Here is a 14,668-nt window from a genome sequence, read left to right on the forward strand (position 1 = left end):
CAAGTTGAATCGATTTTAACTACTTCATTACTGTTGGATAGGCGAAAAGCTCATCATAGGTTTTACATGTAAAGTCTGTATCTGCAAATTAATTAACCAACTATTGCTGTCCCATAAATGTGGTGAAATGGAAATACAACATATCGCCTTGAAATGTTAATAAGTAGTATGAGATTGAAATACTGTGAAGCACGAGTTCCTCAAAGTAATGGACTTACGTCTTTAGTACAGTGGCTACATTTGAACAGCGCTCAGTTGATCTGGCGCAGCTGTGTCTGCTGCAGCCGACGCAAAGTGGCGCGCCAGTTAGCGCAGCCGCAGAGCAGAACAGGCGCGGACAGACACAGCAGCAGCCATGGCAGACGAGAAACCTAAGGTAAGGAGCTGGTTTTGATCGGGGTTTCTTACAGTGTTTATCTTATCCGTGTGCCGATACTGTACAGATGGCACCGCGAAAAGCCGACCAATGCGTCATAGGTCGCGTTATTACAGAGAAGGCTTAACGGTACAAACCGGAGCCACCGCGTTAGCTAGCTAGCAAGCTTGTGAAGTTAGCATAATAAGCTAACGGGGCTAACATTCTCGGACCCGGTCGCTCTGAAAGAAATGAGCCTTTCTGGCATTTTTTTTAATACAAACAATCAACACTTCTTAAATGCTACCGTCAGTACAAGCGATGCGCCGGTAACACGTAGCGATACGGCCATTGCGTGTCCAGGTAAGGTTAGCGAAAGCCGCTGAAAAGTGAGTAGCTAACGTTGAGAGACAGCAGTGTTCAGCAGCAACGGGCCGCGATGAATTGTTTGAGCAAAACCCGTTAACTGTTTAACTGATCCCATGTTAAATTGTCTATTTATACTCATTATCCGCTAACGCAAATGTCTCTGGATAAGATGGGTTGTTTTTGTCGTGCAAGTTGTTATTTCCATCCTGACTAGGCCGCTGTGCTTTATTATGAGTGGTAGGCCATTGTTAATTGATTTGTTCAAAGCTAATGCTAATGCTAACGCTAACGTTGATGTTGTAATGTTGCTGCTTGTCTGTATTTACTCGGTAAAAACACACCGGTCCTCCGATCTGAGCTCACCAGTGCAGATGTCAGACAGATGTAACTGTGTGACTATTACAACTGTTAAAAACCCAGTTCACACACGTGATGTGAACAGCTTATTATACTTTTGCAGTAAATCATTGAGGTACACATTGCGCTTCATTCCTGCAGAGTGTCTGACCCTGACGGATGGGGTTTTGTGGTTAGGGGCACATGCATGACACATGTTGGAGGCCACATTTTACCAAAGTTCTTGTGTTTCCTTGCATCACTTTTTGAAAGCACCCTTCTACAAACTTTTTCTTTCTTCCAGGAGGGAGTGAAGACGGAGAATAATGAGCACATCAACCTGAAGGTGGCAGGCCAGGATGGCTCAGTGGTGCAGTTCAAGATCAAAAGGCACACTCCTCTCAGCAAACTGATGAAAGCTTATTGTGAACGGCAGGTAAGGCTACTGCACACTTACTATTTCTTCCCAAAAGAAGTGATCTTGAAATTTCCTGTAATGCTAGTTGGATGAGTAGATGGTTTTCAAAACCAGAGAACAGGGACTTGGCTGAGGGATACAGGGTGATGAGGATATTGCTCATCACACTTCTGTTGATCATACTGTCATGAAATACTGACATGTGGCTACTTTGACACGTGTCTTAAAACTATATTTTAAGTAATTTCTGTATTGGCTGGCGATCCAGTCTTTTGGAGTTTGCCGGGCAGTCCAGAGGACCTTTTTTGACTTTTTGCTGGCACTGGGCATCTTCTGTGAAGTGGTCTGCTGGGTCAGCGGCATCTCAGCTGCTGATAGGAAGAGACGTATCAGACTAGTTAAGAAGGCCACCTCTATCTTGAGATGCTCCCTCGGCCCAGTGGAGAGAGAGAGAGAGAGAGAGAGAGAGAGAGAGAGAGAGAGAGAGAGAGAGAGAGAGAGAGAGAGGATTGCTGAGCTATCATCTCTGACAGAGAACATGTCCCACCCCGTGCAGGACACTCTGTCAGCACTGGGCAGCTCCTCCATTGACCCATGATGTGTGAAGGAGAGGTACCGCAGGTCCTTCCTTCCTGCTGCTGTCTGACCTTCCAGTCAACACTGCACCCAGTAGACGACACACACTGGAGCTAGCAAGTTCACACGTGTCCAATAACAGTCCATACTAAACTGGGCAATATCAGTATTTCCCATATTTCCCCAATATTTTCCCATTTGCAATATTTGTGAATTCCACCTCTGTCTGTTTGACTTATTATATTGATTACTTATCATATCTTTGTTCACAGAGCACTTTTTTCAGGGGCTGACACTCTCAGAATCTCAGAAAATGAGGAGAGAAGGACATGGGGACACAAACCTGGAATATTGCTGTTTATTTGAAGCATATTATTTCTCTGTTTGTTCACACAGGGGCTGACAATGAGGCAAATACGATTTCGATTTGATGGGCAGCCAATCAATGAAACAGATACACCCTCGCAGGTAAGGCTACCCCCTCTTGTTCAGCGTACATGTGAGTACTGCAGAGACACTTTTTGCCATCATGGATGGCAGAATGAATGCTAACCTCACAGTATTGCTACCTTTTGACATTGTGCATGACTTAAATTTGACACCTTGTTTCCAGTATATATGTTGTGAAGTATTTCTTCAAGCATTCAAAGAAGGCTTGTAGGTGAGACAGCAGGATCTTAAAAAAAAAGAGTCAATTTTTAAAGTTTTTCTGAAACCAAAACAATGTTATTGAAATTGCAAAATGCTAAAAAATATAAAAGCATTTCTTCAATTTTGATTGATCACAAAAGAAGAAAAGATTGATAGTGGTCTGAATTCATGTTTAAATCATCTGAAGTACATTTAAAATCTGGAGCAATGGACAACTGTGAAACGATTTTAAAGAGCTGCTTCATGTAAGCAAAAACCACTCTGAAGCCTGGTGTAAAGTTGTACCTGAGACTGTCCTGAGTGTAGTTAAACTCTCATGTCAGCCTTGTGCAGTATATGTCATATGTTACAGTGCTGCTGCTGTCCTCCTGTATAAAACACAGCCTTTCCAAACAGTTGTCAGATCAGAGTCCACGCTGCTGCTTTATGGTCCATAGAACTGGTACTTAAAGGATGAGGCCTTGTTTACTTTCATGCTCAGGTTAGCTGAAACTCTGCCAAGCTTCTGCATAGGGCTGGACCAGATAGTTTGAAACATCATTCACCATAAATTACATCTACATAGCCACAATTACAAAAAATGTATTTTGGCTCTTGCTCGTTTAATCCGATGGAATGGAAAATCTTCTGTTTCTGACCTCCTCTGCTTTGTTGTGCTTTGTAAGAGGTGTAATAAAATAATTTTTCTTCTATGTTTAAAACCAATTCCTCAACAGAAAGTAAAATGTCTAAATCTATAAATGTATAACTGTTGAACTGACCTTTGCTGACCCAGTTGTCACTGTTAGCACTTCCTAAGTGGCTTCACGGTAAAGACCAACCACTGTCTACTCAACGAAAGGCACTTAGTGTGATGCAGAAAGTGCTGAGTGTGTCATAACAAACAGGAAAAAAAATGAAGAAGAACAGAGAACAAAAGTGCCCTGACAGGCATTTTCACAGTCTGTCATTCAGTTTGAGTTACATCTGTCAAATGGTGACAAACAAGGCAATATTGTGCTATTAAATTCAAGCATTGTGTGCGTCCGTGGCTGAATGAGTTTGGTAGAAGCACTGGAATAAGGTCATGTTTTTTGTCTTTCACACAACGACTTGACTGACTGACACTTGAACTTTTTCTTACAGCTAGAAATGGAGGACGAAGACACGATCGACGTGTTCCAACAGCAAACCGGAGGCTCCTCTCTTTAAAGACTGTTTCCTACAGACATCCCTACCTCCCCTTTTCGTCCCTGAACCTGCCCAGTCTTCAAATGCTCATGACCAGTGTTGACACCATCCACGTTTTGCAAAATGCTGAAAGGCAGCAGCACAGTTGGTGTACCTAGATTTAATTACACTGTCATATGTATTTTAACATGTCTGAACTGTGGAGTGTTGACACCTTGTAAGCTGCAGTGAGTCTAATGTTCTGAAGAAATAAAAGACATCATGATCTTTTTTTTTTTCCTCGAAGTTTTGGAAGAAAACTCCTCGGTCCTTTTTTTTTTGTTTGTTTTTTTGTTTTTATACTTATGCTGAGGTTTTGATTCAGATGGAATTTTGTTATTGTCAAGCAAGCCTGCATTTAAATTCACATCTGTTGTTATGAAAATGTATTATTGGAATAAATTGAGTCTTTTTTTTTAAACATATGTCCCTGTATGTTTTATGAATTCCTTATCAGACTAAAGCAACGGATGTAATCAGAAATAGGTAAACTGCTAATTTATATCAGCTAATTCTTAGCCTACAACAGTAAATCAGAGCTGTTTAAAATAAACATGTCAATCTAAGGTGGCTGTCATTTAGTTTTAAATGACAATATTGCTTTAAATATCTTTACCAAGGTTGCAGAGCCTTGAATAACGGGGAGCACCAAGTGTGTTTGAGTGGGAATATATATGTTTAACCTGATGGGAGAGCTATGCAAGCCAGCACTTCTTCCTTGGACTGCAGACAGGCCTTTCACAGCCCTGTTGCCTGTTCAGAATCACTCTTGCTGTGAAGGAGAAAACAATCCTTGCTCACAACATGAGGACATGTGTGCAGAAGTGAGGGTTCATGGGAGTTCTCTTTTAGTCAGTCACTGTCTCCAAAATAGGCGTATAATACCCTCATCTAAATATTTGCACCATTGTGTTTTGGAGGTTTCATGCGCTGCTGCATTCAGCTCTGGCAGCTGTCTTCTCACTGCAAATTGCTTACTTGAAACTTTTGTTGATACTGTAAACAAGATGTGCTTTGAATCTTTTAACTGACCTTTAATAACACACTGCATGGGAAGTTCTGCTCCTCTGTGAGGCTGCTGTTTTCCAGATGTCTTTGGATTTAACTTTTAGTATTTAGTCTAGTTGCATTTGTATATTGAATGCAGGTGCTGTTCTGTCTCCTATGGCAGCTTTGTGCTGTGTAGTGGGCCACTTATAGCACTATAATATTATCTTTCAGTCTTTACTTAAGATGGAAATAATGTTAAAACTTTTCAGCTGTTTCAGCTATTTGTCCCTTTGAAACCGATCAGCTCAGAAAAGATGGGATGAATTTGGCAGCAATTTGGCATTATTTGGTAAATAATGTATTCTTGAATAAGATTAAAATATACAGTAGCTGTTTCAACATATGATGACAACTGATGGCAGACTTCTGGGTCAACATCACCTATAGTATGTGCATTCCATGTAAGTAATTTCTCCAATCACAGACTTGATTAATATGTCAGGATCCAATCATATAAGGTGCTGTTCACTTGTGGGCGGTACTTGGGCTGCAGAATCGCCCTCACCACAATGGCTTCTGTAGCCCCCACCACCACCTCTCTGTCACAGACATGGATGTATTAGGCAGAAGCAGCCAGAAGGAAGCAAAAAGACCGGAAATACAGCTTTTTGCTCTAAAATTACACTCGAAATATGTCATTTCTACTTAGGTACGGGGTCGTAAAGAACGGAAACCTAAACTCAGATCATGTCCTCCTAAAATAAATAAATTATACGTGATTTGATTTAACTTTGATATGATATTTAAATCGTCGCAATCTTTGTTTGTCAAGGTAAGATATTTTATTTTGAAAATGAGACCGGAAGTGTATAAGATCCTTCTGGTCAGTTTGACACTGCTCCGCTCAGTCTGGAGGCAGGTTGATTATTGGGAACCACTAGGATAGACAATGATGAGGCGGTGAAGCACTACTGATGAAAGTGTAATTCGCGTGTATCTTCTCAGATTTATAGATATTTTACGACTTCTTGTGCAAAAATGACGACGACCACTACATATCAAGGCATGGAGCCCGGATCAAAAAGCAGCTCCAGGTAAATGCGTCGTTCTGTAGCCACCATGAAGCCACAAGTCCGGCATCCTCTGATGTTAGCCTCTATGCCAACGTTACACAGGTTAACCTAAAACCTCAGATATCAACCCCGGCCCGTTTTGTGACTCAATCGCTTCGAAATTGTCGCCGCTAAGCATGGGACGACGATGCTTGGCTAAAGCTCGGTACCACACCTTCCTGTTTGTGTGATGGGGTGGACCATTCCCATTTCTTAACGCTAGCTAGCTAAAGCCCCCTCGTACCCTCCCTTTTGTAGCTAGAGAAGCTGCTAAGCTAGCAAGTGCAGACAAGGCAGCTCGGCATCAGACGTTAGTGTTAAAGGTAGGCCATTTTTGGCCTGCTTGTATATTCCCTGTTTACTTTATCGTGTTTATTGTTTGACAACGAAAGATTTATCACATCTGTCATGTCGGTTGGGCGGGGCCCCCGTGGAATTCAGAGCAGCTATCGAGATGATCAGTGTGGTACAGACAGACATCCTCCAGCCTGCCCAGCATATGGCCTCATGGAGGCGAAGGCCATGTTACAGATGGCTACACCTGACAATAACCCGAGCAACATGGACAATTTTCAGCATGGAGGTGCAGTGTGAGGAAAATATGATATTAATGCACGTTTGAAATTCACAGTGATTTAATGAACGGGTTTCTCTCAGTCGTGGTTATTTCGCTAAATTCCATCGTAGCGCGAAAATAATGTGATTAATGCTGAATACAAAATGCATTAGAGCAGTGTATTTTCCACAGTGTGAAAGCTCAATCTAATGTAACCTATCACTTTTAGAAAAAGACACAATTAATATGGACACAAATCAGTGTAAATAGTACCATAAGTATCCCAAAGGACTGAGAAGTCTGGATCCTGAAACACTGGGGGCTCAGCCCAGACCAGAAACCAGTAGATTTCCACTTAAAAACTGCTCCATGCACAAGTCATTTCATAGTAAAATGAATATAAGGTGTGCTCCATCCAAAAAGATCCAGTCAGATGTGTGCACTGGCTTTCACAACATGAAATCACACTAAACAAAATGAGTGCAATCTGAGTTCCCATTCAACTTTATCATCCTTTTTATTTCCAGCAGCAGGCGTAAGATCAGAGCGTTGACATGTGTTGTTGGTGCTTTGTTAGAAAGTCGACCAGTCTCTTCGCCTCTGCCTCTTTTGTGTGGCATGGCTCCTGAACAGTGTCTGAACTCTGGGCCTCATCTGACTGGCTCCTCTTTTCCACTTGTCCAGCAGCTCTCTTGGTGTCTCATCTGTCCGTCACACGCTCCTCATCTCCTCCGCTCTCTCTCCTCTTCTTTTCTCCTTGCTCCTGTCCTGCTCATAAAAAGGATACAATCAGCATATGCCAACCAGCAGTGTCACTGTCAGCCCATATGGAATAACGAGCACTGATGACAATTACTCATCAAATGATCATTGGAGTAGATTAATATAAATGTACTATTCCATCCCATTGGGGCTAAATCTTCATCAATGCTCGTTATCCCATATGAGCTGACAGTGACACTGCTGGATGCCGGCTACAGGCCAACATCTGCACATCAATCAGCATCCTATTGCTCTTTAAGACTTAACCCACTGCCGAGGAATCGGTGCCTTCTGTGCGCTCTCCATCTGATAACATCAATCTTCACGGCCTCATCCCTTCCTCTGTTCTGCCCCTGTTGCTCTTTCAAGTTCTGTCAGTCTCTCTCACATCCGGAAACATTGTGAGCCCCTGTCTCCTCTGTATCTCGTCTGACAACCACTGAGCGAGCGTAGCTGGCTTTAAAGCGCCCTCTTCCTCGCCAGCATGAGCTGGCGGCAGATAACTCTTCCTCCACCTCCTCGAGCCTCTCCTGCACCTTGTTGCCTCTTTGAAAATGCTTCTCTTCAAGTTTCGCTTTGGTGAATTAGCTAGCTAGCTACCACGCTTATTCCAAGAACGATGAGCCCTGTGTGCTGTCTCTCTCTCTCTCTCTCTCTCTCTCGGTGTGAAACGCTCATGTCATTGTCTGATGTGGCCTTTCTGTCTCAGCTCGGTCCAGCCGGTCTTTCCTTGCCACTTGAATCTAGCTGTCCAGACAGCACAGAGACACTCTGCAACTGCTCTGATGGGTTGAAATTGAAATTGGTTGTTGAGCTTTGACACTTAAATGAATGAATGAAGCTTAATTTCCCATTGATTAATTCTGTATATCTCCAGTCTGAACCATATTTATCATTATTTTTAATAAATCATCTTCGAGTGGAGAAAAGACGTACGACCCAGCTTTCAGTGACAGTGTTGACCATCTCTCTCTTTCTCTCTCTCTCTCTCTCTCTCTCTCTCTCTCTCCAGGGTTTTGCGCCCTCCTGGTGGCGGCTCCAACATTTCACTCGGTGCAGATGAGGAGAAGCCTCCCGTCCGGAAAAACAAGATGGCCTCCAGTGTTTTCGCTGAGCCAGAGGACCCCTATGCTAATCGAAGGAACAACCCACCAGGTACAATCAACCTCATCTCCAAATATTTGTTGCTTTAGTGTGAATAACTCAATTATTCATATCCATGGGAAGAAACAAGGTTTTCACTGCAGGTTTTTCTTTTGCTGCTGGACCAAACTGATCCTCTGCCTCCCCAGACGACTCAAAGCGTCAGACAGCTGTGAAAACATAAGAATAATATTTTTCGTCTCCAGTGGTGCTGTTTTGCACAACTGAATGGGTTTAGATGCCAAATGATGAATTGATTTCTCTTTCAGACCACCATTACATATTCAGTGACTGGTGTTTCTCCACTAATCAGGATGGTCTTAAGCCTGCAGAGAACTGAAATATTCATGTAGAATTGAGCTTTCCAAGTCCCAGGTAGATCCCAGGTTTTATTATAGAATTGAAAGACTGTGTTTCTAAGAGGAATAAGAAACCAAACACACTGCTGTGTGGCTGGTGCTGGGCTTTCCAGACCCTCTTAAAATGTGGAATGATACACAGCCAAATGTTACTAAAAGAGGAAGTGAAACTTAATAGGAAGTAAAAGTGATGCTGTGTATGCATTTTTGATCTTGTGAAGTGGTTCCCAGTTTTCTAGAACCCCTTTTCACATCCCTGCACCACACACACACACACACACACACACACACACACACACACAAATATACATGTTTAAGATAAAAACATTTGTTATAAGAGATGTCTCTGTTGCTGCATTTGATAGCTTGTCCCTGCAGATGAGGCATTCTGGCATGCAGGACGGGTGACGGCGAGCCATAACCCAGGTCGCTGTTATTGTCCTGTGCGTTGTATTGACTTGGTCTCAGACTTTGTGCTGAGATGGGTCAGCAATTTGTTTCCATTTCCTGTGACTAAGATCTTATTTGTCACGTTTGCGTTTGATGTGAATAATCTTAAATGTTTGAAGTTTCAATATGAAAACTGTATATACATTGAGTGTATTTGTATATGCACTGAAACATTAAATATAAACAGCAACAAGAAACTTCGTGACAAGAAATTTAGTGGCGCCCTCGGTCAGTCGTTACCCTTTCTATTAAATGGTGAAATACCTGTAGTTGATGTTCCTCGTTGAATATGGGCTGGGAATGTGATGTAACTTTGACAGCACTACCTCTGGTGAAGACTCCAGGTTATAACATGAATTTAACCAGTATGAAAGGTTGGTTAACATTACTAACCCAGCATTAGCAGTGGGCAGCTCTTCAACACTGGCTCGCCATTTTGAACCTACAGGGTTCAGGGTGTGCAGTGAACGCTTTCGATGTCTGGTTATGTGGAGAACTAGCAATAATGGAAGTGGTGACGGCAAGCACCAACAAGCTAAAGTCACGATTATGATCACCACGCCGCTGAAGTCACCGCCGCACAATGCTGAAATGCTTCTTTTGATTTTTATCCAGTGTCTGGGAAATGAGACGCACTGAAGTGCGTCATACCAGTGTGAAGGAGGACGAAACAAATGTGCCGCAGAAAGGGAAACAGCAGCGTTAACAGCTGTTCAACATGTTTGTGTCTTTTGGGGAAATGTCCAAAAGTCGACTGATTTGGTGTAACTGTGAAAACTCCACAGCAGGTGTCAAGTTGGAAATGTTTTGGCGGCTTTAACTACATCTGTCCTTCCCAGAACATCATGAAAGGAGAGGTGGATTGAAACATGTCGAACACGTCGGCTTCTCTGTCACCGCCATGTCCAAAGTTGGCTGACGTATCGGCTTGGATTCTCTATGACCAACCAGTCAGCCTGCAGTACATCAGGGAGATTTGAGTTGCCATTCAAGTGGGGAAAGCAACCAGTTTTGGCTGCAGGACATCTTTCAGAGTCTTTCCTTTTTAAGGATTTCAAGCAAAAAAAAGAAGCCTCACTTAAAACAGGCAGATCTCAACAGTAACTTCATAATTTGATTAATTTCCTAGCATAGTTTTGTGTATTAATATGTGTGTTTATTGAGACAGCGCAGTGTTTAACAGCCTAAATACATCAGCTTTTCTTTCTAAAGAATGTCCTCTTCTCAGTCACCAACACAATATCACCTACAGAAGATATTTAAAGAAATTCTACGTGGCCACAGGCTGAATGCATATAGAAGCTTTCATACATTCTTCCTCTGAAATGTCCCTCTTCCTCCTTTTACTTCTCACCTTCAGTGGTAGAAAAGAGCCGTCAGTCTGCAGTCCTTCCTCCTCCACCAAAATGTGACAACACCGCATTCTCTAAAAGTCGCTGACCGTCCACTCGCCGTCATCATGTGGGGAACCATGTTTGGACTATCTGAAATAAGAGCTTCATGAGGTCCCCTGGCAGCAAAGTTTGCTTTTACAGTGTGTCAACATCCCAAGAAATTCCTGAAATGTCTCCTGCAGAGTAATCTGCTGCCCGTTTGTGTGCGTACAGGTTGTACGAGTGAGCACATTTCATCTGAAATACAATTCAGTATACAAGGATGAACCAAGCATGCACATATCACACAGGAGTTACATTAAATTGGTGGATTGGTACAACAGTAGCGTATGTGTGGTGAGCATCAAAAGTGCTTTGGTGGTGATGATTAGGTGGCGGCTTGCCTTGCTTTGCAAAGCAGAGCAGACAGTGGTCCAAAGGGAAAAAGCCTACTCAGCACAACATGAGTGCACATTTTTGTTCCAAATTAACATCAGAGTGAACAGAAGTATTGTGAGAATGACATTTGGTGTGAAAAGTCCCAAATCTGAAATTTCCCCAGTGCCCCAGAGGAGGCTATTTGCAAATATGTCCAGAAAAAGAGACATTTTCAGCATATTGTGGGTCATTAGGTCAAGCCATGACATCAGTGGACTGCAGTGGTTTTCCCCTCTGCGACCTTCATTTCCCATTGTTGCCTTTCAATTCCAGTGTTATGACTGAGACCCGAGGGACCCAGATATGTTTCCATCCCTGGAAAATCCCACGCACTCTGCCAACCCTGAGGTGCTTTAGCGTCAGATTTTAATATTTGGATTTAGTCTGAGTGCTCTTCATATTTACTCTGAGTTTGAAGATTGGAGCCACTGATCATCTGTTGACCAAAAACTTCCTCTTGCTGATTGAGATCAAGCTTAAATGTAATTGTTGTATATGTTTGTGTTTCCTTTTACTATATTTACACTCAATTTAGGTTCCAGTGGGCTTTGTAAATTGTTCCGGTGTTTTTTGTGGAGGATGTGCGACGTGTGGCAGGATGCTTAAGACAGCCTTTCCTTCAGCTTTCAGTCTATAATCCTCAGGCACTGTTGTTCAGTGAGGTATATTAAATTCGGGCTCAGTGGACTACGAATGACAGGCCTATCTATCTGAGCCATGATGTCTCCTTGTTCTTCCAGGTGGGAAGCCCACAGGAGTGCTGTGTGGTGAGCCGTCAGCCCCCCTGAGGAGAGGAGGGAACCCCGCCACCAACCACGTTGCAGATGCTCCGGCCACAGTAAGATCACGCCTCAGATCATGAGTTGTGCTGGGAAGAAATGAAGTGAAACCTGAGAGGAGACCAACATACAATAGGGAAGCAACTGAAGTTCAAATTCAAAGTGTTTTTTTTTCCCTTGATGTCTCACAAAGGTTATTACAAAGGGAAGAAAGGATGACATTTAAGTGCATTTGGGACTGATGGTGCAGTGCAGAATTTCCTGTTTTTTAGTTTGTGAAGGCTAATGAAATTCTCTCTTTTTTTTTTTTTAGGATGGAGAAATTTCTGTACGTGATATTGGTAAGCACCTGTTCCATCTTGCATCTTGCATTTAGCCAAACGTGCTGTCTCTTCTACCTTTTGGCATAAAGAACAAGGAAGGACAGACAATAAAAGCATGAGACAGGGGGGACCCCACCCCATAAACCCATAAATCCAAAGAACAGACTTATCATGTTTTTAAATGTGTTTCAAACAACTGACCATTAAATGCTAACACTCTTGTCCTACAACATAATATTACATACCACTTGAAATTCTTCAAGTGTTCTTAAATTCATTTTTAAACAATAGGTCCTTGATGTCAGATAGTGGAAGACAAAAGCAGCTTCTCATTTCTACCCAGTGAACATCCGCTTTGCCTTATGAAATGACAGCTGCTGCTGGCAAATGTCGTTAGCTGCAGCTGGCCAGCTAATTTAGCTAATGCTAGATCCTTGCGTTTTTTGAAAACATAACTGGTTTCCACCGGACTTGTTTTAAAATTAGGTCTTAAATGTGCAAGAACAAAGCATTGTTCTTGTATTACAGTGGAGCTAGGCAGTCCTAGTATGGAAATTTGTTCAGGGAGGGGTGTATTTGTTTGGCTGTTGAGTTCAAATGTCCACAGTCTTTCTTGATAATCGGTCACACCACCTCTTAATTCAATATCAACTTCACTTTGGCAGCAGTCATACCAGCGAGGCTGAAACAATGCAGAGAAGCAGATCAGTTTAACCGTGTGACCGTGAGGTTTGGATTTAGACATAGAGGCAGGAAAAAGAAAAACACTTTCGTTAGTAGCAGATAACATGGCTGAGGCTGTGTGAAAGCCAAAAGACTCTGACTGTCGCACATCATGTTTATATGGGCCTCAGGACAGCGAGTGCATTTAAGAAAATGATTTGGCTGAACCTGGCGAGCGTCCAAGGGGTGAGATGATGACTGTTTCCAAATGTAACTGATAGTCCCGTCTCTCTGCCTCTGTTCAGAAAACAGTGTTGCTGAGCCTGAAACAGCTTCTGGGCAGCAGGAGGAGGCCCCTCCCGCCGAGGAGTCCTCTGCAGGACTACCGTCCGGCCGCAGGAATCCCCCCGGCGGCAAGTCCAGCCTCATACTGGGTTGAATCCCAGGCACATGCCCTTCCTTACATCCACTCATCTCTGAACTTGTCTTTTTTTTTTTTCTTTTGGTTTTTTCAAACAAGGAACCCCAGCCCATTTGTCTGTACCACAGGAATCGTATCTGATGTCCAACAGACACCAGTCTCCTCCACATCCCCAAGTGCATTGTTTTGATACCTCTTTTTTGAAAACCGTTTTGTACTGTTTTTATTGTTTGTTTGTTTTGACAGAAGCACTTTATGTATTTCTAATTACATGGTTCAAAGTCTGCCTTTGCCCTGTAATACATTAGACCTGCTAGAAAGGGTACAAGGATCACATTTCTACGATCAACCGGTGGTAAATCTCTCCCATCACAAGCTGTAGGTGATTATACAAGCAGTTTCTAGAACACACGCAAAGAAAAAAAGCTGTCTTCTTTTGCACTGTGTTCAGTTTTGACCCATCTTGCATGCACGTCTGGTCTGTAACGTACGAATGTGAGAACATAACTGTGAAGATTTTTTTTTATTATTATTATTTAACCTGTTTGTTAGTTGTTTTTTGTGGAGTAATTGTATTGTTGTTGCATGAAGTTGAAATCTTTCTACTGATTATGTGATTATTATCCACATAGGAGCCAAATAAATTACTGTCATTGTGGTCTGAAGGATGCAAACATTTGTCTTCAGATGATTACTGTAGGTCCCACGTCAGGTAACAGAATTCGAATAAGCCTTTTTTATATTGTAGTCTCAAACCTTAGATTATTGTAACCCCAGTGCCGGTTTTGAGTGCCCCGTGTTTTTATAGGTAAGACTAAAATAAAGTGTGCCTGTTTGTGTGTTCGGCTCCAACATCAAACAAGGTTGGGTTTACCCGATTGCATCCCATGAGTATCATCAAAGGCTGAGTCTTTCCACTGCATGTCAGTGGAATGTTGTTGGTCCTGATACCCAAGTGCTTCTGCTAAACCCATCCTAGATTTGACAAGTGACCTTATGACAGCCTTTTTTTCCCCCTGTGTTTTCCCCCCTTTTCCATTTGTTAATGATCCTGCTCACTGGAACTATAGAAGTCTTTTTTTGTACATTTCACGTCACATCCTTTATACCAAAATTCAAACTCCCTCCTGCTTCTGTCTTGTCGAGTCACGTGTGTGACTGCTGTGTCAGCCAGCTGTCATGCAAGAGCACCTAGGTTTCAGCTACATGAAGTGTTATTCCTGTGGTGTCTATTTTTAACGTGTGTTATGATGCAAGACATGTCTGTTTGCATCCTTTACCAATTCCTGTTGCTGGATGTAAGTCACTGCAGAAACCTGAATTCAAGAAATGGCACAAGTGGAAATGAACATTAAAAATCAATTTTGACCATGGCCCGTGTTTGC

The 14,668-nt window shown here is 42.5% G+C and overlaps 2 protein-coding genes across 2 annotated transcripts; both read left to right on the forward strand.

Moving 5' to 3' along the window:
* Positions 1–288: 288 nt before the first annotated feature.
* On the forward strand, positions 289–4,142 carry sumo2a (small ubiquitin like modifier 2a). The gene is made up of 4 exons (XM_070989315.1): positions 289–376; positions 1,365–1,496; positions 2,451–2,522; positions 3,831–4,142. The coding sequence occupies exons 1-4, from the start codon at positions 356–358 to the stop codon at positions 3,894–3,896; spliced, it is 291 nt and encodes a 96-aa protein (XP_070845416.1). The 5' UTR covers positions 289–355; the 3' UTR covers positions 3,897–4,142.
* A 1,648-nt stretch (positions 4,143–5,790) lies between these two features.
* jpt1a (Jupiter microtubule associated homolog 1a) lies at positions 5,791–14,656 on the forward strand. Its single transcript, XM_070989294.1, has 5 exons — positions 5,791–5,998; positions 8,347–8,489; positions 11,838–11,935; positions 12,190–12,217; positions 13,168–14,656. Exons 1-5 carry the CDS (start codon positions 5,943–5,945, stop codon positions 13,299–13,301), a joined length of 459 nt encoding a protein of 152 aa, XP_070845395.1. The 5' UTR covers positions 5,791–5,942; the 3' UTR covers positions 13,302–14,656.
* The last annotated feature ends 12 nt before the right edge of the window (positions 14,657–14,668 follow it).

Source organism: Chaetodon trifascialis, chromosome 2, assembly GCF_039877785.1.
Source record: "Chaetodon trifascialis isolate fChaTrf1 chromosome 2, fChaTrf1.hap1, whole genome shotgun sequence".
NCBI classification, from domain to species: domain Eukaryota; kingdom Metazoa; phylum Chordata; class Actinopteri; order Chaetodontiformes; family Chaetodontidae; genus Chaetodon; species Chaetodon trifascialis.

Excerpts from the sequence above, each read along its gene's own strand:
- sumo2a (XM_070989315.1), top strand. The coding sequence starts at position 356 with ATGGCAGACGAGAAACCTAAG. Across the intron at positions 1,497-2,450 it reads AAGCTTATTGTGAACGGCAG|GGGCTGACAATGAGGCAAAT; the intron begins GTAAGGCTACTG and ends TTGTTCACACAG. Across the intron at positions 2,523-3,830 it reads AAACAGATACACCCTCGCAG|CTAGAAATGGAGGACGAAGA; the intron begins GTAAGGCTACCC and ends TTTTTCTTACAG.
- jpt1a (XM_070989294.1), top strand. The coding sequence starts at position 5,943 with ATGACGACGACCACTACATATCAAGGCATGGAGCCCGGATCAAAAAGC. Across the intron at positions 5,999-8,346 it reads GGATCAAAAAGCAGCTCCAG|GGTTTTGCGCCCTCCTGGTG; the intron begins GTAAATGCGTCG and ends CTCTCTCTCCAG. Across the intron at positions 8,490-11,837 it reads TCGAAGGAACAACCCACCAG|GTGGGAAGCCCACAGGAGTG; the intron begins GTACAATCAACC and ends TTGTTCTTCCAG.